The 23,589-nt window shown below is 54.3% G+C and overlaps 3 protein-coding genes across 3 annotated transcripts; 1 reads left to right on the top strand and 2 right to left on the bottom strand.

The window, feature by feature from the left end:
• Positions 1–2,303: 2,303 nt before the first annotated feature.
• On the top strand, positions 2,304–7,472 carry CSUI_001865 (ferredoxin-fold anticodon binding domain-containing protein). Its single transcript, XM_068062068.1, has one exon. It carries the CDS (start codon positions 3,637–3,639, stop codon positions 6,406–6,408), a length of 2,772 nt encoding a protein of 923 aa, XP_067925954.1. The 5' UTR covers positions 2,304–3,636; the 3' UTR covers positions 6,409–7,472.
• A 352-nt stretch (positions 7,473–7,824) lies between these two features.
• CSUI_001864 (glutamine amidotransferase-related) lies at positions 7,825–12,334 on the bottom strand. Its single transcript, XM_068062067.1, has 3 exons — positions 9,940–12,334; positions 9,049–9,590; positions 7,825–8,868 (listed from the first exon to the last, which is right to left on the bottom strand). Exons 1-3 carry the CDS (start codon positions 10,778–10,780, stop codon positions 8,731–8,733), a joined length of 1,521 nt encoding a protein of 506 aa, XP_067925953.1. The 5' UTR covers positions 10,781–12,334; the 3' UTR covers positions 7,825–8,730.
• A 739-nt stretch (positions 12,335–13,073) lies between these two features.
• On the bottom strand, positions 13,074–21,692 carry CSUI_001863 (ubiquitin carboxyl-terminal). Its single transcript, XM_068062066.1, has 13 exons — positions 20,914–21,692; positions 20,625–20,748; positions 20,152–20,313; positions 19,317–19,440; positions 16,853–18,297; positions 16,069–16,158; positions 15,654–15,722; positions 15,378–15,457; positions 15,085–15,174; positions 14,836–14,914; positions 14,150–14,257; positions 13,835–13,903; positions 13,074–13,668 (listed from the first exon to the last, which is right to left on the bottom strand). Exons 1-5 carry the CDS (start codon positions 21,456–21,458, stop codon positions 18,038–18,040), a joined length of 1,215 nt encoding a protein of 404 aa, XP_067925952.1. The 5' UTR covers positions 21,459–21,692; the 3' UTR covers positions 13,074–13,668; positions 13,835–13,903; positions 14,150–14,257; positions 14,836–14,914; positions 15,085–15,174; positions 15,378–15,457; positions 15,654–15,722; positions 16,069–16,158; positions 16,853–18,037.
• Between the last annotated feature and the right edge of the window lie 1,897 nt (positions 21,693–23,589).

The raw sequence follows: 23,589 nt of genomic DNA, 5'->3' as shown, positions 1-23,589 counted from the left end.
TCAGTAGAATTGCGCTTATAAGAGCAGGACTCAGCTGCACCCCGCTTAATGGTAGACCTCGAAGGCAAAACAGTACCCGTTTGTCGGATGATAGATAATCTCGATATTTGGCAGAACCACGGCTGCTCCCATTCCACGCACTGCAGGGTACCCCGGCGGCGGCGTCGACGGGAGTCCCTCTAGAAGAGCCAACTTTTTCTGAATCTGCAATTGGCCAAACAGCTTGAACAGGGAAGCGGCTTCTGTCGACTTGAAGGCGGTAAGCCGCCGGACAAAGTACATGATTTCAAGGGGACAAACCACCCGGGCAGACTTTAACTGTTCCGGAACTGCAGAATCGCGCTCACTGCGTCAGTCTCCAATGCTTTCCTGCAGTGTGAATGGGACCCGACTACCGGCTGTGATCCCTCCATTCCACTCCGGGATGTCTGGCGGGATCTAACGTGAATGATTCACGTTGGCACAGGCGCATGTCAAATGCCAGCGCGCGGCTAGGCGAGTCCGAAGCGGAGGCGGTGTGGCGATCAAGAGACACAATATCGAAAAAACTTCCCCGGCTAAGTGTCTAGTCGTGCGCGCCGGCTGAAGCACGCGCTTCATGTGCACTTCGGACAATCACCTCTACGCACCCATACGGGGTGACGAAGATGTCTCGGGCTGCTCGTGTTTACTCAGCCCAGCAAGCGTGGCGGGGTCTGCCCGCGTTCCGCAGTTCCAGTCGTTGTTGCTGCCTGGCACCATGTGATAGCGAAAGTTCGGGCCTGCGGAAGGTAATACCCCGTCCTAAGTAACCGTAGTGTGTGCACCGCTTACTTGCTCCTGAACCCAGCCGGGCGGATCACGGGGAGGGTTGTGTGGTAAGTACTCATCTGGGAAAGTGTCTCCGCTGAATGCGCCATCACCGATAACCGATCTCCCGCACATAACCATCAAAAAGAAAGAAAGCGTCTTCAACGGACTGCATTCACGAACGCGTAGGCCGTGCTTCCGCGCTTCTGGTAGACAGCCTGCGTTACCCTGCCTCCGCCCCGTGTATGGGTCCCAGAGGCGAGTAACACTTTCACGAACCATTGCGGAGAAGGGCTGGGAGGTTGGCCCTTGTGAGAAATACAAGAACGCAGGTCCAGCGACCACCGATAGAACCTCGGGCGTTGGTACTATTGCATAACTCCCACCCACGGTCACGCATTCCTGGGCCAGAATTTCCAAGATCGACGCCTATCCAACCGAGGGACGCCTCAGCCCGGAGCGCGTACGTGAAAGAAAAGAGCTTTATTGCATCTCACTTCCCAACTCATGCGGTTGTTGGGGGACGGCCCTGAAGTTCAAAAGTGTCGTGAGAAGTAAAGAGGGAGAACGGCCTCTAGAATGACAGTTACTTGGCCCTCTGTCTTGGTCCATCTGTCCTTAAGGAACAGTCACCCTCGTTTTCCCCGCTTGGAGGCAGCGACCCATGAAACATGATACCGAGTCCGGGTGAAGTAAGGCGGCACGGCCAAAAAAGAACCACGCCCACGCATGCGACTAAGAGATGAGAAGCGCAGCCATAGGGACGGAAGCTACTTTCGGAGCTTGGCATCAAGGACAACGCTTGGAAGGGCACCCTGGTCCCGGAGGGTGCTAGCTTGTTACCGACAGTTCTTTGCGGTGTGCCGCGTGTGCTGTCCCGTGAGGCTGATTCCGCTGCGAAAGGTAAGAAATCAGCGACTGGGGAAGTTTTCCCGCGTTTCTGTGTCGTTTCCCTAATGCACAACAAGAGTACGTGGAGAGGTCAGGGAGGCCAATCCCAGCATTGTCCTGAGATCGGCTGTTCTGAAGTGCGCCTCCGTCACCGTGGGTAACGGCTTCCCATGGGCCCGCACTATATACTTCTCGTATCACCTTGTTATAATGGTTGCAACCGCCTGCTTAGAGGGCGTCATGCGGACTGTAGCGCACGCCGCAGACTCTCCTGGAACGTAGGAGGACAGGTGCTACCGGATTGTGCCCGCCCACTCAGCGTCAACGAGTGGCGAGTTGCACCGGGGAGGCGGACGGAACGGTAGTCCGTAGCACTGCTTGCAGGCCTCTACACCTCGGAGACCGAAAAAAAGAGGCGACTCTGCGCATGCCTCGCCTTCCTGTGGGCGCGAGAGGCTGGAAGGAGCGGGAAGGATACAGGAGTTAGACTATACGATGTTTGATAACCGCATGCTCATACTGTCAGCAAGCGATATGAGCTTCGCGGTTGTTGTTTCAGATCGTGCTGGCCGTGGCGGAGCCCTCATCTACTTGTTGCTCACGTGTCTCCTTCTCAGAAATCCCAAGAGACCACAGGGAAGGTAGGCCGCGGGGAGTTGCTCACGTCGCAGTAAGAAAGAGGCTACTAGGGGGGAACCATAATCTCTTGTTCTGTTACTCTTCTTGAACAGATTCAAAGAAATTTTAACTTTACTGCTGTACCCATGAGGTAACTTATGCCTGAACTGTTCTGTGAAAGCCTGTCTTCGCCGTTGCATTTGACCTGTTCCAGACGCTAAGCAGCGTGTCCTCAGAATTCAACAAACCGATGATGACAGCGACTGTTGGAGCAACTTAGATCACGATTCAGGACGATCGCATGCAACGAAGCGCATGCATCTGTGCGGCTCCTGGTGCCCGCCAGACGGGAAACCTGGAAAAGCTGGGAACGAACTAGACGGTACACTGCCCTATCGCGGAAGGCTCAGCCTTGTCGGTTAGATTCCTGATTGTCATCTTCTACCAGTCGAGGTGCTGATAGAACGTCCCCCAGCCACTATTTCTTTGGCTGGGTCACGGCGTCACCCGCTTTTGTGGTCCCGCGGGCGGCACCGACTCGCTGGTCTCTTTTCTCAACAGCCTTGACCCATTCAAAACGACGGCTGCCCAGATGGTGGTTGATAGAAGTCGGCGCAAGCACTGTTGTGCCAGTCTTCAGGTTGGGACAGCCTGCGGGCCACCTGGTTCCTTGGAAGCAGCAATATGCTGGTGCCATCAGTAATGCACACAGTTACACAAAGGGTTCACGAAAAACCAGACAGAGCTCCATGGCGAGCGGCGTCGTCTTGCCTGGGAGAAAGCTAGGGGGGTGGATTTGGATAACTGAGCATTGCTCCCCCCCCACGCAGCCAAGCCTTGCAGCGTTCATTCACGGCGTTTCTTTTCTTGTTGTCGTAGGTATAACCTGGAAATGTCAGATCCGTTGCCGCTGACGCCTCGGAGAGACAGTCACCGTCGCTAGCGAAAACACAGAATACGAGGAGCAGGTTCGTGCTGCGCTCCGTGTAGGCGCGGCAAACGGGGGGAAGGAAGAGCAGCGCGCGGAATACGCTTTCCTGAAAGAGTCGCTCGGGACCCAGGCAGTTCTCCGCTAAGTTTCTTCGGCAACGCCATCATGCGCACAGTCTCTCATGCTTTGGTAGCACCGCTGCAGAGACGGTGAGACACCACAGCGTGAGAATGTTGACTGCCGGTGCGCTTGTGCCGTGTCATCCTCTCAACTGGCCGGATGTGCCTGCAACATTTTTCATCCTCGGCTGAACCTTGCAGGCACCCTCCGCATGTTTCTCTTCACTCACTCAAACAAGAAGCTGCGCTTCGAAGGTGACTGTTCTGTTTCCTGCTCCCGGAGACAAAATGGTGATTTCCAGGTCAGCTGGTACCAGCTTCTCGGGGAACGCCTCTGTACTTACGAAGCCACGGACATGGGCCGCGTCCGTACCTGCTCGGATGGTCGTTGCGGACATCTCTTCTGGCACTTTCATGTTTTTGGCATCCCTGTGTGCGTGCGCGGTGGATCATGGCCGTCCGGCAGAATGTGCGTTCTCCTCAAGACCGCATTTTCCTCTTTTCGTTGTGGCTCCCAGTTTAGTCACGCCCAGCGTGGGACGCACTATGGGTTGGCCTAGAGCGTGCTCTCCGCTCCGGGTGTGGTTTCCTCCGAATACAATTGCCACCGCGCGCGTTCCTTCGTGTAGTTTCTGGCCATGCTCTGGGTTGCTCTGCACGCGGCGCGGAGACATCGGAACGACTCAGAGAGGCTCTGTTCGGTATATAGGAAGGCTGGATTTCAGGCACTCGAACAAAAGGCGTCCCATCCAACAACTGCAGTGGGATGGGTCTACGCTCGGAAGGTGTGGCGGAAGGACCGGTGAGAGTCGGATTGGCGCTTGTTCGCCGTGTGTTTTCCGGGAAGGGGAGGTCCCGTCGGTCGAAGGACGCCGGCCGCCTATTGAACAGGAATCATGCAATTTTCATGGCTTGCTCAGCCGCTTCAACCGACCAGCACACATCCCTCCTTCAGTGTGGGACAAACTGGACCGCAAGCTCTACAAAAGGCCAGACAACCCCATTGGAATCGTCAAGAAACGTATCGAACACTTTTTCATTAGCGAGAACGAGAGGACCAATCTCCGGGACGGGGGACAGGAATTTCCGACTTTCCTTTTCCCCTCTCCAGTGGTTTTACAGCAGTTGTGCAGCTTGCTGGATGGCGTAAGCTTTCGAGGTGAGCCGCGAAGGGCAGGCGCCTCCGACACTGGGCCTCTATCTACTCCTTGCTCTGCTCCTGTCCCGCCGTCATCTTTAGCGTCGTCGCACGGTTTCCCTTCCTCTGCGACTGACATCGCTTGTGCGACGGACTCTGTTACATCGCAATGTACATCAACGCCGGCTTTTCTGAGCCGCGCGGAGAAAAGGCACTATCCTATTGAGCCAACTCTGGGTGTCTCAGCGTACCAGTTGTTTGACGATTTTTCCCCGGTTGTAACGTGCCAACAAAATTTCGATTCCTTGCTGGTTCCCCTCACACACGTAAGCAGACGACCCTCGGACACGTACTACCTCGAGCACCCTTTACCAAGTAACACAGAAGAACAGAACAGAAATGACAGCACCTCGACCGACCGCGGTCCCCGCAGTTGTTCTTGTCAGACGGGAGGCGCGCGTCCGTATGACCCGTCGCGCCTCCTCTTGCGTACTCATGGGACAGCTCATCAAAAGGATTTAATTGACCGGGGCGTGAGGGCAGCAATATGGACAGTCGAGGTCGTTCGGCGAGACGAGATTGACCGGTTGCATTATCCTGTCTTCCACCAGACAGACGGCTTCCGACTCTTCTTCCCACGTGAGCTACGACAACTTCAAGAGGAGCACGCTCTCTTGCTCGCTTTGCTACCGCAGTTACTCGACTTAGTTAGACGACAGTTGGACATCCAGTCAGACAACGACAGAGAACCTGAGCTCTCTTCTCAAGTGCAGGGCACCGGCAGTGTCGTCGGTTCGCGAGGGAGTCCATCAGGGAAAGGAGATCGGCTACTGCACCCTGCCGCCGAAATTCTGAATGGAGAGGTAGCGGCAATGGGCGCTTCTTACAGTCCTGGTGTTGTTCGAGTCTCCAGGGAGGTATTGGAGTGGATTAGTCAGTCTCCGGCTTTGGTTCGGCCAAATCCACTACTAGGAAATCCAGTCGTGCTTCACTTGCAGCTTACACTCGAGAGACTGCTAAGGCACGTGCTTGGTCCGCACGTTCAATTGAAGTGGGACTACGACACTTCTTTCCCTTTTACGGAACCGTCGATTGAGCTGTACGTAGCAGCGACAGGCCCTCCCGCGGCCAATGACCAAGCTCTACGGGCAGCCGCTGCGGATTCTGACAGCGACGGGGCAGCGGAGGCAAACGAAACAGATGCGAAACAGTGGGTAGAAGTTTTGGGGGCCGGTGAAATTCGCAGAGCGATTCTGGAAGCCAGTCCTGCGGCTTTTGAAAATAAGCAAGAAGCAGAGGCGAAGACGGCAGTCGGCACGGCATCCACACACGTTAGGGGATGGGCATTTGGTCTCGGCTTGGAACGCTTGTGCATGCGGCTGTTCGGCATTGACGATATTAGACTTTTCTGGTCAACTGATTCCCGATTTACCGACCAGTTCGCTGACGGGCAAGTGCGCCACTTTTTGCCTTTCAGCAGTATGCCTCCTGTCTACAAGGACATATCATTCTGGGTTAACGCGGCTCAGGGAGAGAGCAGGGCTGCGGTATCTGCCCAGGGACAGTCAGCGGAGTCTACGCGAATATCCGATGCCTCTACAGTTGTGGAAAAGCCTCAGGGTTCGGCATACAAAGACAGTCTGTCTCATCTGAAAAACACGCCCTCTTTGGTACCAGGGACAGCCCGGGTCGATTTCAACGAAATGAGCTTCTATGAACTATGCCGAGAAGTGGGTGGCGACTTAGTTGAGAGTGTCAAGTTGGTTGACAGTTTCGTACACCCGAAGACAAGGCGCAAGAGTGTGTGCTACCGTCTGACGTACAGGGCTCTTGATCGAACTCTGACACACCAGGAAGTCAACGCTGTCCAGGAGACTGTTTACAGACGTGTAGGGCAGACGTTCAACGTTGACCTTCGGTAATATGTGTCAAAGGGGTACTTGTCGGCCGCCCGAGTCAGCCGACATGCGGCGACACGAGTGAGCGCGGGTATACGTTGGTGCGTGCTCCAGAAAGCTTTCAACGTTGTTCTGGAAACTTCCAAGGCAGTTCGGACACGCTCAACGCTCGAATTCCTTCAGGCTGTAAGGGCCGGAATGCCTTTTCTTCCAGGCCACTGAGCCACTGACTTCCCACGACAGAATTGAACGCGGGAGACGCTGCCTCAAAGTATTGGTATCGAACGTATGTGATGCGCCGAAAATAAAGCGAGTGCGAAGGTGACAAGGGGGTACGTCCTTCAACCCTCCCCAGGGACACGTTACGGGGATTGGTATGACCGATCGTAAGCTGATGAAATATGGCATCTCACGCCTCGTGTGTGCGCCGCGGCAAACTCTAGTTCATCTAGGTGACTGGGGTTAAGTCGTGAGCTGGCGTAGGTCCTCACAATTTGTCTTGCCATGGCACAGGCAGTATGACGAACCAACCTCGCATGAAGGGCCACACAAGGGGCGTTGGATAGCCCTAGCATTCTCCGAGCGCGCAAGCAATTTCAGTGAGACACCCGTGGGTGCCACGACGGTTCCCGGGGAGTTCGGTGAACGGAGATCTGGGTGAACGCTTCTCACGCGTGATATGCATGGATAATGCTCCACTCTTCTATAGTTTGAAAGACCACGCCGACACCATGTCCGTCTGGACGGCCAGGCAACTGGTGGTGACCAACTGAAAACTTCGATGTTCGTGCTTCAGAAGGACAGTCTGAAGTAAGGGGGGCGACACTATGTGAAGCTGTGCTGTTCTCCCCGTGGCTCTTGACCGAAGCAGGTGACCTCAGACGCTTCAACACTGTAACGTCTTTCACGGCTACCTCGACCGCAGCGTTCCACGAGACAGGCCGTAACCGGCTCGAATCGTATCCAGCACAGCCCAGACAGGCGTCTGGGTGTGTCTAGCACGCGACGCCTGCAAACCACTCGACCCGGTATTGTCAAAACCGGAGTACGATGACGCAAAACCCAACCAGTGACCGCAAAGCCACGCCGCGGCACGCGCCCTAGGTTACACTCAGTGACTGAGACTAGTTCGCGAGCCAAGCCAGAGCGTCTGGCCCCTCCATGCAAATGCTGCCTTTATCAGCAGAAACTCAAAGCTACTCGCTGTTCAGGAGGCAACGAAGACTGACTCCACAGGGAGACGCCTGCAGGTAGACTTCCGAGAGAAATGCTGAGAAGGCGTAGGCCAACCGGAGCCGTAGGCGCGCCGAGCGCTGTCCCCGCTTTTAATTTTTGAAATGGAAGAAGCTCGCCCGTAGCTGTTAGTGCAGTTTCCCAAAGCGAAGACCCTTGCAACGATTTCCAGCAGTCACTGTGGAACACGACACCCGCTAACAACGCGCGACCACCTGCGTTTGTTCCTGGCTGTCTTTTTCAGATGATATGCATACTGAACATAATTGAATGCACGCTAGACTCACCACAAAGTCGCGGATCCCGGTTGTAGCAACGGCTAACCTCCGCCCCGGCGTGACCTGCCAGCGCCTGGACGTGTGCGGACACACGCCCAGTTCTAGGCAGTACCACGACAGCCCGGAAACCAAGCCAACCCTTTTCGAAATGGATATGTTACCCCGGACTGGAACTTACATTCTCTCCTGTCTCAACTACAGTCGCATCACCCGGCCCGACCCCAGAAAAAAAACGGACAAGACCACTCTCCTGCCAAAACGCCGACCTGGGAAGCGATACGCTCTGGGCCGACCAGAGAGCGTTCACACGCGCAGTTCTACAACCAACATCGCCACTTGAGGACCGCAGGAAGATATTTTGTGAAAAACTAATGTCAATCGCTTTAGTTCTTTTTTGCATTTCTCACATCTTAGGGACACGCCAAGAAACCCGATATTGGCACTGTGCCTAGCCTCTGAAATCCATTGCCAGACCGGATTTATTTTCTCGCGAACTTCTTTCTCGGCAACTTACGGGACCGAAGCACACCTTGTACATCGTGCACGCCATCGAGGAAGAGTAGCTGTGCACGATCACACTTGCTCGTGAACAGGGCTATTAGGGAATACTCGTGAACAGACAGCTTTTGGCTCAAAAGCATCTGGCGTTCGGTTGCCAACACAACAGTGACCACGCATACAAGAGACTAAAATAAAAACTTCAGAGTCGTGCTCAATGGTGGAAGCTAAGTAGAGTATGACACCTCATGAACAGGGAGGATACCCGTTAGAAGCCGATATACTATGTTCGGAAACGGGACAACCCCGTTAGAGCCAACAGATCAGCGGCACGCCTTTAATGGGTCACCGCAGAGTCAGAAGGGCGCGCAGCCTGAATGCCCAGGCCGGCCTTGTACTTGCGGCACGCGGTGACAAAGGCCTTGAAGATGCGACGACATCCAGCGTAGTCTTCCGCCATGCGTTCCGGATGAAACTGCAGAATAAAAGAAAAGCAAGACCTCACTGGATCGTATTGGACACTCCGAAACCGTGAGACGAAAAACTGGTAAGAAATAGTGATTATTTAGGACGTGCCGACAAAGAGATCGGAACTGAGTCAGAAATCACCAGCCCAAGCGACCGACAGACGCACTCTACTGCCCTTTCCGCTCACTTGCAACCCCACTACGAAGTGCGGGGAGAAGTCGCCTTGAGGATGGACAGGAACCTGAGGGTGAAGATCTCCTCCTTCAAGGCGGCAATCGGCCATGCCTCCCTCGCAGAAAGCCTCTACCAGGCCGTCCTCAGAGTAAGCAATCGGCACAAGGCCTCGCCCCAGTTCGCGTACACCTTGGTGATGATACGAATTCACTTGGATGCTGAAGAAGAGGTCACCTTTATCTGCTTTCCCGTCACCCAAGGAGGCCGGGCCATCCTTCTGAGGTTGAAAGCCCCTATCGCCTGAGCCTGGATGGCCGGAGGAATTCAAATCACCAAGGTGCTTTTCCTGTCCGCTCTTCCCTGCTCTCCGCGTCTTGCCGCGCCCTGGGTACAGTGACGTGACGACTTCGTCAGCCACACTAGATAGCACGGCCTGCGCCTGCACTTCAGAAGATGGCACAAGGGTGCCACTCGACTGTGCTTTATGGTGCTCTTCGTAAAAGCAATCCGCCAAGAAAGAGGGAGCTTTGACCCACAAGCCGTGGCGGTGCTGATCTGTGGAGACAAAGCGGAGAAACAGCAAAAGGGCACACCGGTCACGCTCAGACAAGAATACTCGACTGCTTTGCCACCGAGCGAAAGCTGCGCACACAGCGCGCATACATCGACACGGACAGCTCCGCCCTTCAAGACTGACATGAGCGACGCGCCTAGGTGCAACTATGACCAGAGAAAGCCTGCCCCTTGATCGCATCTACAGCTACGACGTGAAGAGCATTGAAGAAACAGATTTGTTGAGTCACGAGAGGGGTCTCACGTAACTGATGAGGCGCGTGACCGGAGGTACTAGCCGTATCAAGCAAGCCGGTATATTCCCCTCCCGACCTATCTCCGTGGTGCGTACCGTAGTTACTGTAGTTGATGTGCTGAACGCCCTTGCCAACCTGGAGGCCGATGTCGTAAAAAAGAGAGCCGCCACGAAACACATTCAACAGTTGAGAACCTCTACATATGGCCAAGATCGGCACCCCGTCCCTGTGACACCGTCGGAGTAGTTCCAGCTCAATCAAATCTCTCTCGTCGTCCGAAGACACTTCTCCGGGGTGCATCGCCTGCACCTCTAGCTTCTCCACTTTATCGACAGGCGCCGTACCTTTGTACGGGTTGAGCCGCTGTCCAATATCTTCGCCTTCAACAAGTAACAACCCGTGCATCGGCATGAAGCCGTCAAGCATCGCAAGTGTCCAGGGAGTTCGCGGAACCATTACAGGCACTGCATGGTGCATCTGTAACATTTCCAAATGCAATTCACTCACGTAATCCGTGAGACGGCCCTTCCGCAGCCATCTTCGACTCACGACCAAAACCCGGACGAAATCGTTCTGCACTAGAGAACGAGGCAATCCCAGGGAATCTCCCCCACTCAATGAAACAGTTCGAGGCGAAACACCTGCTTCTGGTGAGCAGCCTCCGCCCTGCGATGGAAGTCCAACGTCGCTGCTACATCGGCTCATCGCAAACAGGGAGAAGTCCCGTTCACTCTCAGCATCTGGCACCGACGGCGTCACTGTTTTGACTAGGCTTCCGGATGAAGTAGACGCAGTTTCGTCGGACAGACCCCCCTCGAATATCGCCACCGAATATTTACTACCGGTTGATGGCACAGACAAAACCGCCGTGCGCGGGATAGTATTAGCAACTGAGCAGACTTCTGCAGAAGGGTGGACCGCAGGAGAAAAAGACATTGCTCTTACGAGCGAGCGAAAAGAACCGAATAAAGTTACTAGAAAACACCCCCTCCTGAAGATGCCGGCTTACGCACGGCTGGCAAAAACTCCGCAAGTACAACTGCGAAAGTAACGACGCCGTGTACTTGAACTGAAGAGGAGCTGTTCGCAAATTTCCACAGTAGACGCCAGAGACTTTACCGTCATACGGCCTACAAACATAGCTTTTGTACCTCGCAGCACATTCGTCCGCCAATCGAATACTACCATAAATCCGAAAAAATCGGCTCCCGCAAAGCAGGCGGCCGCTGCATGAATGACGCCCGTCTCGATTCTTGAGACTAAGCGAACACTGGACCTGCATCACACTTGTCTGGGGCATCGCAAACGCTCCGTTAGAAGAGCGCGAAGGTGAAGCCGTACAGAATCAGAGCGAAAGGTGCCCTTCTGCTGTAGAGAAACCCGACAAGCGCTTCGAGGGGTGACTGTGAACCGCTTCAGAGTGCTGGGGCAGCCGCTAGCTCGTCCCTGCTCGTAAACGCGCCCATGGGAAGGACAGTGAGTGGTTGGCCGAGCGAGGGGACGCGTGAGTGGAGCGGCAGCCGACGGGTGGTGTCTCAGTTTCGGCGAAACTTTGGCAGACCAAGACCCTGCGTAGAGTAGAGGGGCTTGCGGCTTCGGGTCCGCTGCAGTTCGCGCGCACGCGCCCCCTTTTGTTCGGCGGTGCAACTCACATTCGCTTGCCGCGCTTTTTTCGTGGAGTTCCGGGCACTGTGCTGCTCACCAGCACCAGCGAAAGCGGTTGTGCTTTGGAGCAGGGTTGTCTCCCCTTTCGTTATCGACAGTCGTTATGCAGGTGACGCTAAATAGAGTCAACGCAAACTCGCAGCAGTAATCCCGGAGTGTTCCTCTCACCGTAGTCCGCGGTGGTATCGGTTTCGGATGCGGGTAGGAGGCTGACGGCAGGAAGCTGCTGGTGGCGACTCGAAGAGCTGTAGTGACACTGTGACTCACCGTAGCCTGGTTCATCAGAGCTAGGTGTGTCAGCGGCACCTCAAGTTCTTGACGGTCACTCACACACTGCAGTTGCCCCCATTGCCTCAACTGTCACCTGAGACAACTACCATGAATGCGCCAGTCCTATTGCTTTGTCTCAGCGGCTTTGCGCTCGCTTGCTGTGTCAGTGCAGTGCCAGTCGACAAGCTCCGTTCGCTAGCCGCGTCCGCGCCCCCGCTTGTATTTCAACACACTGAAGCAAACAATGGTGACGGGAAGGACCTCTTAGCTTCGAAGACCACCGATGGTACTGCGCTGGAGCATGAGGAAGAAGTTGTGAGTGCCGATACCCAGTTTACGTCGGGAACACTGAACGGTACTCTCCTGAGTACAGGATGAGGCGCGGCGACAAGCGAAACTGGAAGCTGAGGACGAGGAGCTGGAGCGCATTCAAGAAGAACGAGAGTTGAAGGCGGTAAGGACAATGGCAACTGACTCCAGTTCATGGCGTCCTACCTACTGGACGGGCTGTAGGAGCACGAGAAGCGTGCGTCCGACAAAGCTGTAATCTCGCAGCTGCGGATAGATGAGGCACAGCAAAAGGGCCAGATAGCCAGCGATGCGAGTAAGTCGGGCGGAAAAAGCAAGAAGTGCATTAGTCTTGATTTCTGTACCAGTGAAGGAGACAAAGATGATGGAGCACGACGCAAAAGGTAGTTCGCACGTTTCTGACGGTGCAAAATAAGGTTCGGTTACCGGAGTGTGCAGCTGAGGTAGAGCTGCAGCGCCAAGTGGATGAGCGGGAAGCAGATGCTGCCGCTGAGCTATTTCAAGAGGAGAGCACAAGGGCAAAAGTGAGTTCGCAAATCATTCTCACGTGAGGTACCTGGGCTTCACCCCATGTAGAGTGCCATCACGAAGGCTGAAGCTGCCCTTGCAGCAGCCCATCACAAGCACGGTGCTACCGGCGGCGCTAGCTCCAGTAAGCATGAGCTTTCCTTAGAAAGACGCTAGTGCGTAACAATCCCGCGCAGCTACACGCAGAGGCCTCGAAATACGGACTGCGGTACGGAGTAGAACACTAACATCGTGTGCTCCCATACACTGCGCCGGTTCCCCAGGGATTTGGTGGCTGGGACCCGCTACCGGAATCCTCAAAAGACGTGAGCAAAACTCGTAAAAAGTAGCACTTCAGTCCTTTGAACACTCTTACGCCTCAGCTGAATGAGGAATGCGGCAAACCGCCAGCCGCTACCTCAAAATGCCCTGTAAGGTCATGCAACAATGTGTAGCCGGCGCCAACTGAGTAGCGTACTCAGGGAGTTGAGAGTAAAATTGAAAAACTTCGAGCTGACGAAGAAGCATTGGAAGTGAGTTAGTTTTACCCCGTCATGTGCTGAAGGCGTCGAAACACTCAAATTGCACAGGAGGCAGAGGAGGCGGCGGAAGAGAAAATGGGAGGACAGGCCGAAGAGGAGACAGAGGCCGCTTCAGATCACGAAGTGAGTATCAACTAACCCGATGTACGTAGGAAAACGAAGCGACAGCTGCCGTCGCAGGACTTCTTCCTCCAAACGCTCCGACAACGAGCGAACAAGCGTGATGCAAGGGCACGCGCGAAAACTCCGACACGTCCGGCTATTTCCAAAGACGTCTACCGCCGTAGCTTCATTGAGTGATCGATGTGAAAGACCCCCAACAGTGCTCTTCTCCGAACTGCGTTCAGTTTGAGCCCGACACGGTGGTTTGAGGGATTTTCGGTACGCCGCCCTCGCCGGCGGGAATTTGGGCTTCCCTCTTTTCTATTTGTTTGCTTCTGTGAATTCACGTTTGCGGAAATCCCCTGGAAACATGTCAAGCAGGGCTGACTTAGCTACCGGGATGTACCGGCCACTTTGGTTGGAGAAATGCTGCACAGATCGCACACATGGCAACGAATGCGTCATGTTATCGCCGCAGGCGGAGGCCAGCTTTTAAGCCCCCACCACCGGTTCCACTAGCGACCACAGTACGCATCCTGGGTTCGGCTGCAGCTTGGAGTGCACGATTGGACGAGACATCAGGGTACAGACTCACATGGAAGTAGCGAGAGAGGTCAGGGTGCCGAACGTTTGCTTGGTGGGCGCTCGCACGTTCCAGAGCAATCTGCACGCATGAGCGCGAACAGGTGGCGCAAGGGAATCTCACAGGTCCGAACAGGGGACCGCCTTGCACGGACAACCGGCTGAGCAAGAAGGCAAAACGCTTCATTTTTTAGGAACGGCTGATCATCGACGAGAAGCACCGCCCTTTCTCCGAAGAAGCACTCGCGACGTTTGCACTGTCCTTACATATGCGCTATGAATTGCGAAGTGAACGGAACACCACTTCCGAGAGAGTTCCTCGTCCTACCTCCGGAACATATGCGTAGGTAGGCGTGTTGGGTCCGGAGTCCGCCTGATTCACCAGCAGGAGGTAATGGGGACCGTTCATGTGCGACTTCGGGTAAAACCCGTCCAGCTGCGCCAAGATGAAAGTCACAACAAAAAGACCCACCCGATGCAGACAGCCACATCTCCCTACAAGCTATGCCACTGCCTTCTACTCGGCCACCTCGTTCGGGTCTCTCTTGTTGGTAGCCCTCTGCTCGCTCCCAGCGGCACGACACAGCGGAACTCCGTGGAGAAAGAGCGCAGTTTTCGCAGAATGCACAAGTAGTCAGTTGTCCTGTACGACAGCTTCTACGGCCCGAGGAACTTCACTCCGTTTCTGTATGGAGCAGACGCTGAGGTTACCGGGCCAGGGCCCCCGTCTAGAGTCTCCACTCTATCACTGGAGGTGCTGTACGTCATTACCACACTCAGATACGCTCCTCAATCATACACAGACTCTGTATTCGACTAGTCTAAATGTAAAGGCCGATCCGCGTCTGAGATCCGCACCAAACCCTTGAACTGCTGCAAAGCAGCCACACGGATGGACGCTCGGGCACACATTGCTTGTCAGGATCTTTTTCTCGTCTAGTCTTTTCGGACGCCAAGAAAAAACATGGACAGAACAGTTGGTAACACTTCTTACAGAAGCCGACTATGACTCACCCTCATCGTCCAGTCGTTGGGTGCCTCGCACGTTGGATCCCATGACAGCACCACTCCGCTGTACCCCCACCACCGATGCCTGTGATGACACGACAAAAAGGACCGTCAGGCGTGTCGACATACAGGCTTTCCCATCCAGGCTCTTCCTGCTGCTCCCCCTGAGCGGCAGTGGGGAGCCTCCTCGGATATACGCTGTTTGAAGAGAACAGTTGTGCCGCGGCTGCTCAGAGCCTTTTCAACTCTACCTACCTAACCACGTTCCCGATCTTGAACCTGGGATTACTCCATGACTCCCGGGACCGCGTATACGGTCGCGTGCCGAAAAGAAGCCCATCAAACCTAAGAAACAGGAGGTAGTCACACAAGTAGGGCTACTTTAGCGGATCCGCTGTCGAACATATCGTCATATCGAGCTGCTACTACGTTTTTCGAACCACCAAACTCTACTGATTGCTCTTCCGTCAAGCGTAGCAGGATTGCAAAATTGTTCGGAGTCCCTGATGTAACATGAGATGCTGGGACGTTGCTGGGTAGGTGCTTACTTGTCTTTGCTTCGAGGCAGATACTCCGCGGGAACAGCTTCACTATCAGCTCGAACCGCGACGCTGGTGTGAGGAGCTGCCTAGAAAGGCGAACAATATTACACAGGCAACAGAGGGTGGCCGTCGCGAGTCTCTTCTGAACTTCAGTGACAGCAGCTTCGCGACAACTTCGGCTGAAGTTAAGTCTAGACAAAGCACTAGTTGGCCCAAGGCTCTACAGCTGTTTCGAGTTCTGAGGTGTAGGCCCACACGGCCCCTTGACCGCCCGTGACTCACTTCTGCAGTTTCGGGGGGATGCGGAGAAACACCACGTTCGAAAGCGGGCGCGGGGACACAGGCGACCTCCTGAAAACATCAAGCATTCTCAACCTTCTGCGTTGGCGTGGTCGCTCTCATGATCCTATTAAAGCATTCGTTTTCGAAAACCACGTAAGCAGTCTGTTGCGCCGTTCAGCCAGGCTACGGTACACATCAATAACCAAACTTCTTAAAAAGACGTAGTGACCTATCCGGCATACATTCTGAGAAAGAAAGCAATCTGCTGCGATGCAAGCAACAAGAACCAGTCTGTAGTCCTACAAGCGAGGGACTCTTGATAGGTGACAGCTGCTTCTTGAAGACGATAAGAAAGAGCGAACAGAAAACTGGGAAAAAAGGCATCGGTTGCCGTGTGAGAGAGGACGCGGCTTACCCGGGGCTCCTTCGGCCTTGGAGGTATGAGTTGAGGGTGAGGACACACAAGAGGCGTGTGGATCAAAAGCTCGAACTCACAAACCGATCTCTGCGAACAGAAGGAAACACGAACATAAGGTCGGGAGACTCCCAACTAGTGCAGGCTGGCCAACCAGGGGAGTCCGGGATTCCGCATGGGTATAAGTACTAGCACGAATTACTCGTGTCTGTACGAAGAGAGTTTTCTCTTCACAGGGCGACAGCAACGTTGTCAGGGTACAGGCAAAAATCAAAGCACTCCCCGTGGATCCAGGATTCATGGGAGCCCCGGGATATTACAATGGTATGGTTGACTTGCGCGGTGGTGCCTCGGCGCTTCCCGCGCAGTCTTGTCAATGTCCCCTAACGGACGGACGACCTAGTAATGCCAACGCATTTCGCAGAGTGCCGCTTTCAACACGATTATACATCAAACACACCTAAGTACGAGATCCGCAACTGCCGTTGTCCGCGAGATACAATCTGACTGAAGCGGCGAGGGAGAAGCTTCGATTCTGAAAGCAGCCGACACTTTGAACAGAAAGACGGGTATCGACGACCGCATACATTCAATTTCGAAAAGAGGACAAAAAAATAGCCGCAGTCTGGGCCACAGTGGGTGGCGATAGAGTAACGAACAGTGAAAGCAGCCTTTTCTACTGTCTATGAACGCCTACGCATTCGAAGCGCAGTACACGCGTTCGACGCCTAGGTAAGAACACGAAGAGCCATCTCCTTGGCGCACATTAACTAAGGAACGTTACCTCGGTCACTCGCATCACTTGATGAGTTGCCAGCGTTGCGAAGTCGTCAGGACACTCGAACAAAACTCGAGCACTCCGCTGCATATTCGTCCCTTCACAATGAGTTCCCTGCGCCATTTGAAAAATGAGTTCTTTGCGAAGAAATCATGACAGCACTTTCACAGGAGAGACTCAAACAGCGAATCGCTGTGTATGCAACGCTGCACGTGGCGCTCTCGAAGTGATTGAGCTGCTTCGAATTCAGTCTTGCCCCCTAAGGGAAAAAAACAGGTGTGTAACACTAGTGAGCCTTCTCGTGCCTGCGCCTCAGGTTACCACTGTCCGAAACCGCATTTCCCCCATCGAAAGACACCCACAAAAAAGCTGCGGAAAACTGCAAACGCACGCCGAAATTAGGATCCTAAAGAACATAGCACTCCCGTCTCAGGCTGTGTCAACAGCAGGCTACTTCCACACAAGCACGACGCGGCGCGGAGATACTTTCTTTCGTCTTTCTAGAGGAAGACAGGCAACAGGCAAACAAGGGTTACTGAAACACAGACCGGTTGAAGTCAGGAGACTTTTTTCTCTTTTTTTTCCAGTCTCATGAGTATGAAAAGCTAAGCTCACTAGACTCTGTGTAAACTGCACACCTAGATGTCCTGAAATATCGGAGTCTACAGCTCCGGTAAACGCCTCATCATTCTGTCTCCCAACATGAATGTTGATGCACGTTTCCGCCGACGAGAGGTCCGGCTTCTGCGAAACCCCACAGAAGAGAACGAACTGCGTGAATGCAACGCGGAAAGTTGATAGCTGCGTAATCTCCGAGGAAGTAAGCATCGGACCACTCCAGTTTCTACTAGCCTCCCCGCCTTCGCTTTTTACGTGCAACGCACCTCTTACTCAGCTGTGCGGCTGCTTAGTGCGTGGTCGAGCGTGACCCGCGTGACGGCTGAGTTAACCTGGTTACGCCGCAGCTGGTGTGAATCAACGGGCACCAGATGCTAAAAATCAAAGAGGGGGAGAGGCTACAGGGAAGTGCTTCCAAGACTAAGAACCAGCAACTGAAACCTCAACAGCTAGCACGGCCTCGCGACCTGCATAAAGTGCGGGGCTGAAGTCGGAAAGAACTGAAAATGACCTGCGGAGGGTTCCTTTGCGGTGATGATTCTCGAGGTACTTTCTTTCAACTACAGAAGATGACTACCGTGAAAGCGGCGATCTTACGTTACTTAAATGCATGGCTAAGACCTGCTGAGGCCACGACGAGCGCACTTCCACCGGGTAGTCCGCGAGTTCCACAGGAAGGAAACGAAACTTGGGTGGCCCTCGTGTGTTTACACCAGACGCTCCTTTCCCTCGAAGCACCGGAAAGTCAGCCGAGGGCCGAGTTAGGAAATGGTTCGCCGACGGAATAGATGAATGTAAAGTGCCGAGGAGATACATTGGGTCTTTTACTTCTCCTGACAATGTGGCAGACAAAAAAAAGCACCGAGAAGAACAGATAGTTCGCTCTATTAGCATTTGGAATCAGAACAAACAGAGAGCAGGTACGAACGGCGACAGGCCCTGAAGTGACACGGATCCTATCGAAGAGAGGTTGAATGTCGAGGGTATACTAGACCTCGGCTCCATTTTGCAGACAGCTCTCAAACTGTTCCTCACAAAAGGAAGCGGTGGTTCACATTCTCGGTCAGTACTCAGCCCAGTTCTCCGCAGCACCGACGCTACCCGAGGAGGTCATTCAACGGTACAACAACCCGGATGGCACGTCCCAGTCTCCGGGAGCTACGGCATCAAAAATGACACCGGCGCTCCCAGTGAGCAGGGTGCAGGTTCTCCGCACAGGCGAATATTTAGGATTTTTCTTACTTGCAAGTGTTTCCCGGTTAAGAGAGGAGCTTTTGGCGTGTGAGACTGGTCAGACATGTATGAAAGTAACACACCGCTACTTTGAGATCACTTTGTCCCGACTATCACCCTGAAATGAGGTATGCACGCGCTGTGGTTGCTCCTCTATGGCAAATATTGCACCGTAACATACATGAGGGCACGGCAGGCGGCCCGCCTCAGCAGAGTGCACTGAGGCCCGAGCGGGAACACACGTGTATACGTCTAAGGAACAGGAAAGGAGCTGTGGGTGAGTGCACGCTCCGTTGTGCAGCTGCTAGACCACCCGCTTCCGTCGCTAAAGGATACCACTTGGCCACTACAAGCTGTTTCGGCCAAAGTGGTACACCACGACCCTACCAAGTCAGCACAAATCAATATCACAGGTGTTAGTTAACGGGAGCGTAGCGACAGTAAAACCGAAAGATTCAGGGTGACCCTGAGGCTTAAATGCTGACATTAGAGAAGGCAAAACGCCCTCGCCGACGTATACACCTCCTCAGATTTCGGCACGAGGTCTCCCTTTCATTTGCGTCCCTCCCCAGACAAGCTCGCACCAGATGCAGCTGCACACGCACCATGTTTTCGATACCTGAAGCCTCTTTATGAAACTGTACAAGACTGTCGGGATGGCAGTACTCATAGGACCACCAGCCCGAGGTCGTGAAGTTCGCGCACCACCCTTCCAGCGGCCGTAGCAGGGTCTCCAGAAGAGGCTACAGTCGAAGAAGGGAAAACAAACGAAGAATGCACATAGGACGCAAACACTAAACGCAGGCATAAAAACCGGTAACTCGCATGATTCCCGAGAACATTCTTTTTCAGTTTCCTTCTTAGGTGAAACAAAAGTGATTTTTCGCCTCGCATTGCTTTTGTGCCCCCGCATAACACACCAACTGCGTACTTCATCTCTTCAGATACACAATGAAGGAGCGCGTCGGTGCCGGGTTACAATGGAGCTCAAACTAGGCAGGCGGTCTGCCCTATCAACTAGTGTGCAAACAACGGCAGATATACGCAGTAAAGCTGGAAGTCCTTGAAAAGCGCCTTGCTTGGTGCGAAGCTAGATCTGTCAGTGGAACTCACTCGACCAGGAATGTACTTCCTCTTGTCAGTGACCCGGTAGATTACCTCCGGCAAAAGGCCCCCGCACAGGCCACCTGCACTTGTCGTTTTCAATAGAACGTCGCAAGACACGCTAGACACGGCGGAAAATGCCAAGAAGCGGCTAGAGTCTTGATGGCCCTTGGAGTACCGTGGCTATAGGGTATGGCGAAGTTCTCAACCGCCTGAGTGAAGTATCGGCTGTGGCTGAGAGAACCCAGTCTTGAAGCAGAGCAGCCCGCACATGAGTAATGTATTGAGACGAGTCAGGTGCAGGGGACGAAGAACGGGACAGTATGAGGCGAGTGATAGCATTCGCTTACAGGAGTCGGATTGCTAGGACGAAAATCGCAGAACATCGGCGCTCCAAGCCACATTCGTAGATCGAGGTCTCCTACCGCCTCGATGCCTGTCACTGTTGGATACTGATCGAGGCACTCGAGCGTGAGCTCGGTGTGTCGGCCGCCCGTACCATGAGCGTAACTCTTGAGAATGACAGTAAACAAAGCAAGAGAGAAAAGGTTGGAGAGAAGAAGCGAAGGTCGAGTCCCGGCAGCCCTCTGGCTTCGTCGTGGAGTCCTCAAGCTCCGCTCACCAAGTTCCCTGCTCGACGCAGATAGACGGTCTGAAGTGGGGCTCGAGCACGGAGGTGCACCTGCCTTGGGAAAATGTTTTACCCCGACCACACTCATACGGAGAAAGAAATGTGGTAGTCAAACGACGACCTCTCTACACAGCCAGAAGCGATAGTGGCACAGCGAAGACCAGGCCCTCCGCTGTTCTGTTGGGAGCTCACCTGCGTCAAAGTTCCGTTTGCCCACAGCTGGTCGTGGCCAATCTTGTACGAACCCCACTCAAACAGAGTCTTTCCTATGGTTTTCCCTGCTTTATGAGATCCTGCGAACTGCGTGACTTTCTTGCTGATAGACAGGCGCAACAGAAATAGGAGAGTGAAGGTCAAGTACAGCCTCCGTTGTGGCGGCTCAGGCGTTAGAAGAGAAACCAGACTGGACAGAAGTGAGACGACTGCCGAAGCGATCAAACGCTTCGGATATCGTGGCAGCAATGTCCTGCAAAGACCTTACCCGATACAGACTTCATACGTCCACTCTGAATCTTGCTCTTCCTTGAACTGGAAGCATCGATCAACCAGCCATCTTAGGCGAGCTGTTCGTAGATGGTCTCTTAATTCCGGGTAGACGATGCTCAGCCTTGCAGGCTCGCTGTTCGGCGTGAGGGGATTATGGGCTGTAGGGTGAGGCTGCCACATAAAAGCATCTTGGTCAGGTTCCGGAAGCGCACAAATAACGTGCGTCTCACCGAGAGTCGCGTTGACGGAACGGCGTAGGCTGTGCAGTGGCAAGTCAGCCAGAGAGCGCGAGAAATCTATTTGGAGAAAGCTGTTTTCCATGTCCTCCAACGCCTGCTCCCACTGCGGAAAAGTCCGCTCTCCCGCTCTGCTTGCCGCCAACAGCTCCAGCTGACCAAGGCATTCTTGCACCCCCCAGCTGAAGCACACCGAAGCGATGACCCATGTTGCAAGACTACGGCCAGTGTTGCCCGGCCGCGGCATTTCAACAGAAGATACTCGCCCCCGGCGGACGCTAGGAGGTGATGAAGGTGACCTCATGCGCTGAACTGCTTGCTCTCGTCCAGTTGATGACACAAGAGCGCAGCTTCCTAGCAGACTGAAAATATGGAATGTGAAAGTGCGAACATGAAAAACGATTCAAGTCTTTGGCAAAGAGCTGGGAAGGTTCCAGGCATTTCGGCATGGCGGAGACGATCTCTGGTCTGCAGTCCTGGAAAGGGCAGTTCGAGCACAGAAGCGAACGTAGAGCCTGCTCCAGTAACTCCTTGATCATCCAGTCAGATGTGTGGATACATCTCAACGCCTCCGTGGAGACGGTATCGAGCCCGGTCCTGCATGCATGCGTGACCGGAAAGCTCGCGTCCTTTGTCTCGCGTTGCAGGTCAGCACAGCGCAACGGTGACAGAGGAACAAATTTTCCTAGTGTTTGCACTTCCATTCGTCGAATTTTGAAAGGGGCCTCGTGGCAAGTGGATCTCATCGTGGTGAAGTACGTCATTCGGACCACGGGCTCATCGCTCCGAGGTAGGGTCTCCAACTACTGTGCGGTCTGCGGCGCGACCGGAGACGATCGGTCTACGTTTTCTACGGTGTTATCTCTGTGTGTTCAGAGGACCGCACGGGTGCTGTAACGCCCGCCATACCGATACACTAACTCGTCCCGTGTGCGGTGCCCCTTCGCGCGTGCCTTGTCATGTACGGCTGTCGAGGACGCGCGTCTGATGTGTCTCCTTAGCGTGCTACGTGGTGCGCGTTCCTGGAGGAACCGCGGATATAACTTCCCGAAGTGTGAAGCCAACAGGTACACGTGGTGACACCGCATGGTGTCGGCACTCGTTTCTAGTCTTTTGTCTTTGTCTTTCTGATTCGATGAAAAACATTCGGTGTCTGGTCAGGACCGAGAGCCATTCACTGGTGCCACTGCGACGCCCCCGCAACCATCGCACACTTCGAGCAATAGGTCAACACCTGTTGCTCAAAGTGCGCCCTGTGGTGCTCCGCGCTGTAACGATAACTGGCGGCACTAGATACTGAGGTTCTCCAGTGAGTTGAATTGCGGCAGCGGCTTGTTCTGGCAGCGTCGTCACACTGCACAAACACTGTCCCTATAACTAAAGGCAAACAGAGAGCCGGCACTCCTCGTCGTTGGAAAGTCCGAAGACCCATACACGCTCCCCAGTCAGGTGGTTTCCACTAGGGTGAACGGCTCCGCTCTTTGACGAGACTTGGCAGCTACTACCACTGTTTCCACAGAAACAGGGGTTCCGTGAAGTATAGTTCAGGGCGCCGTCTGGCGGTGTCCTCGCCAGCGTTGGCTCCTTCCAGGAGCTGTAGGCCGGCAGGTGCCAGCACATCTGCTGGTGAGCTACGGCTCTCTCACGTCGGGTCCAGTCCAGGGACGCCCCACTTCACTAGGATTTCACGCTCTTTCGCCCGTTGCGGTTCTGGCGCAGTTGTGAGTCAAAAATCGCTTCGACCGCGTCCGGGAGCGTGCGCGGCCTGTCTTTTCGATTGCTTTGGTCCCGGGTCGGCTAGCACTGTATTGGCTGGCCGGGCGCTGTCAATGCTTCCTTTTAAGGAAAGCACGCACTGGCAGGGGGAGGACACACGACAACCGTGTCAGAAGCTCATGTTAACGGTGCAGTGCATATGCATCGACGGAGGGGTATCAACGACATACGCCCCATCGGCGATACGCCTGCTTACGGTAAGCGGTCCGAATCGCCTTCAGCTTAGCTTCCCCGCCCGCTTTCTCTGTTGTCATAGCACCCGACAGGACATAAAAACAAGGTCACCGAGGCTCGATGTTTCATGGTGCCGCCACGACCGGAGTTCTTCTTTTGCGTCTGCTGCGGCTTTCTTAGTCACGTCCTAGCGCCTGCCAGGCGCTATGGCGCTGTCTTCGCAAGACTGATGCAGTTCTCACATACACTTTGCTGACGCTCGGGGAAATCATGGGGTGTCCGAATGTAAAAAGTGAGATGCCCGAATGTAAAAAGTGAGAAAGGGATGGCTCCAATTGACTCACGGACAGCAATGCTGTATCGATATTCCGCAAACGGGAGATAGGTAGCCTGTAACGCCCTACCTGCGACTCTCGCAGGCGGCGCGGCACTCACTGACGGCACGGTCCTGTATGCCGTGCCGTCAGTGAGTGCGTTACTACGTG

This window comes from Cystoisospora suis (assembly GCF_002600585.1).
Source record: "Cystoisospora suis strain Wien I chromosome Unknown contig_751, whole genome shotgun sequence".
Lineage (NCBI taxonomy): Eukaryota > Apicomplexa > Conoidasida > Eucoccidiorida > Sarcocystidae > Cystoisospora > Cystoisospora suis.
This window is presented reverse-complemented; position numbering and strand designations above follow the sequence as displayed.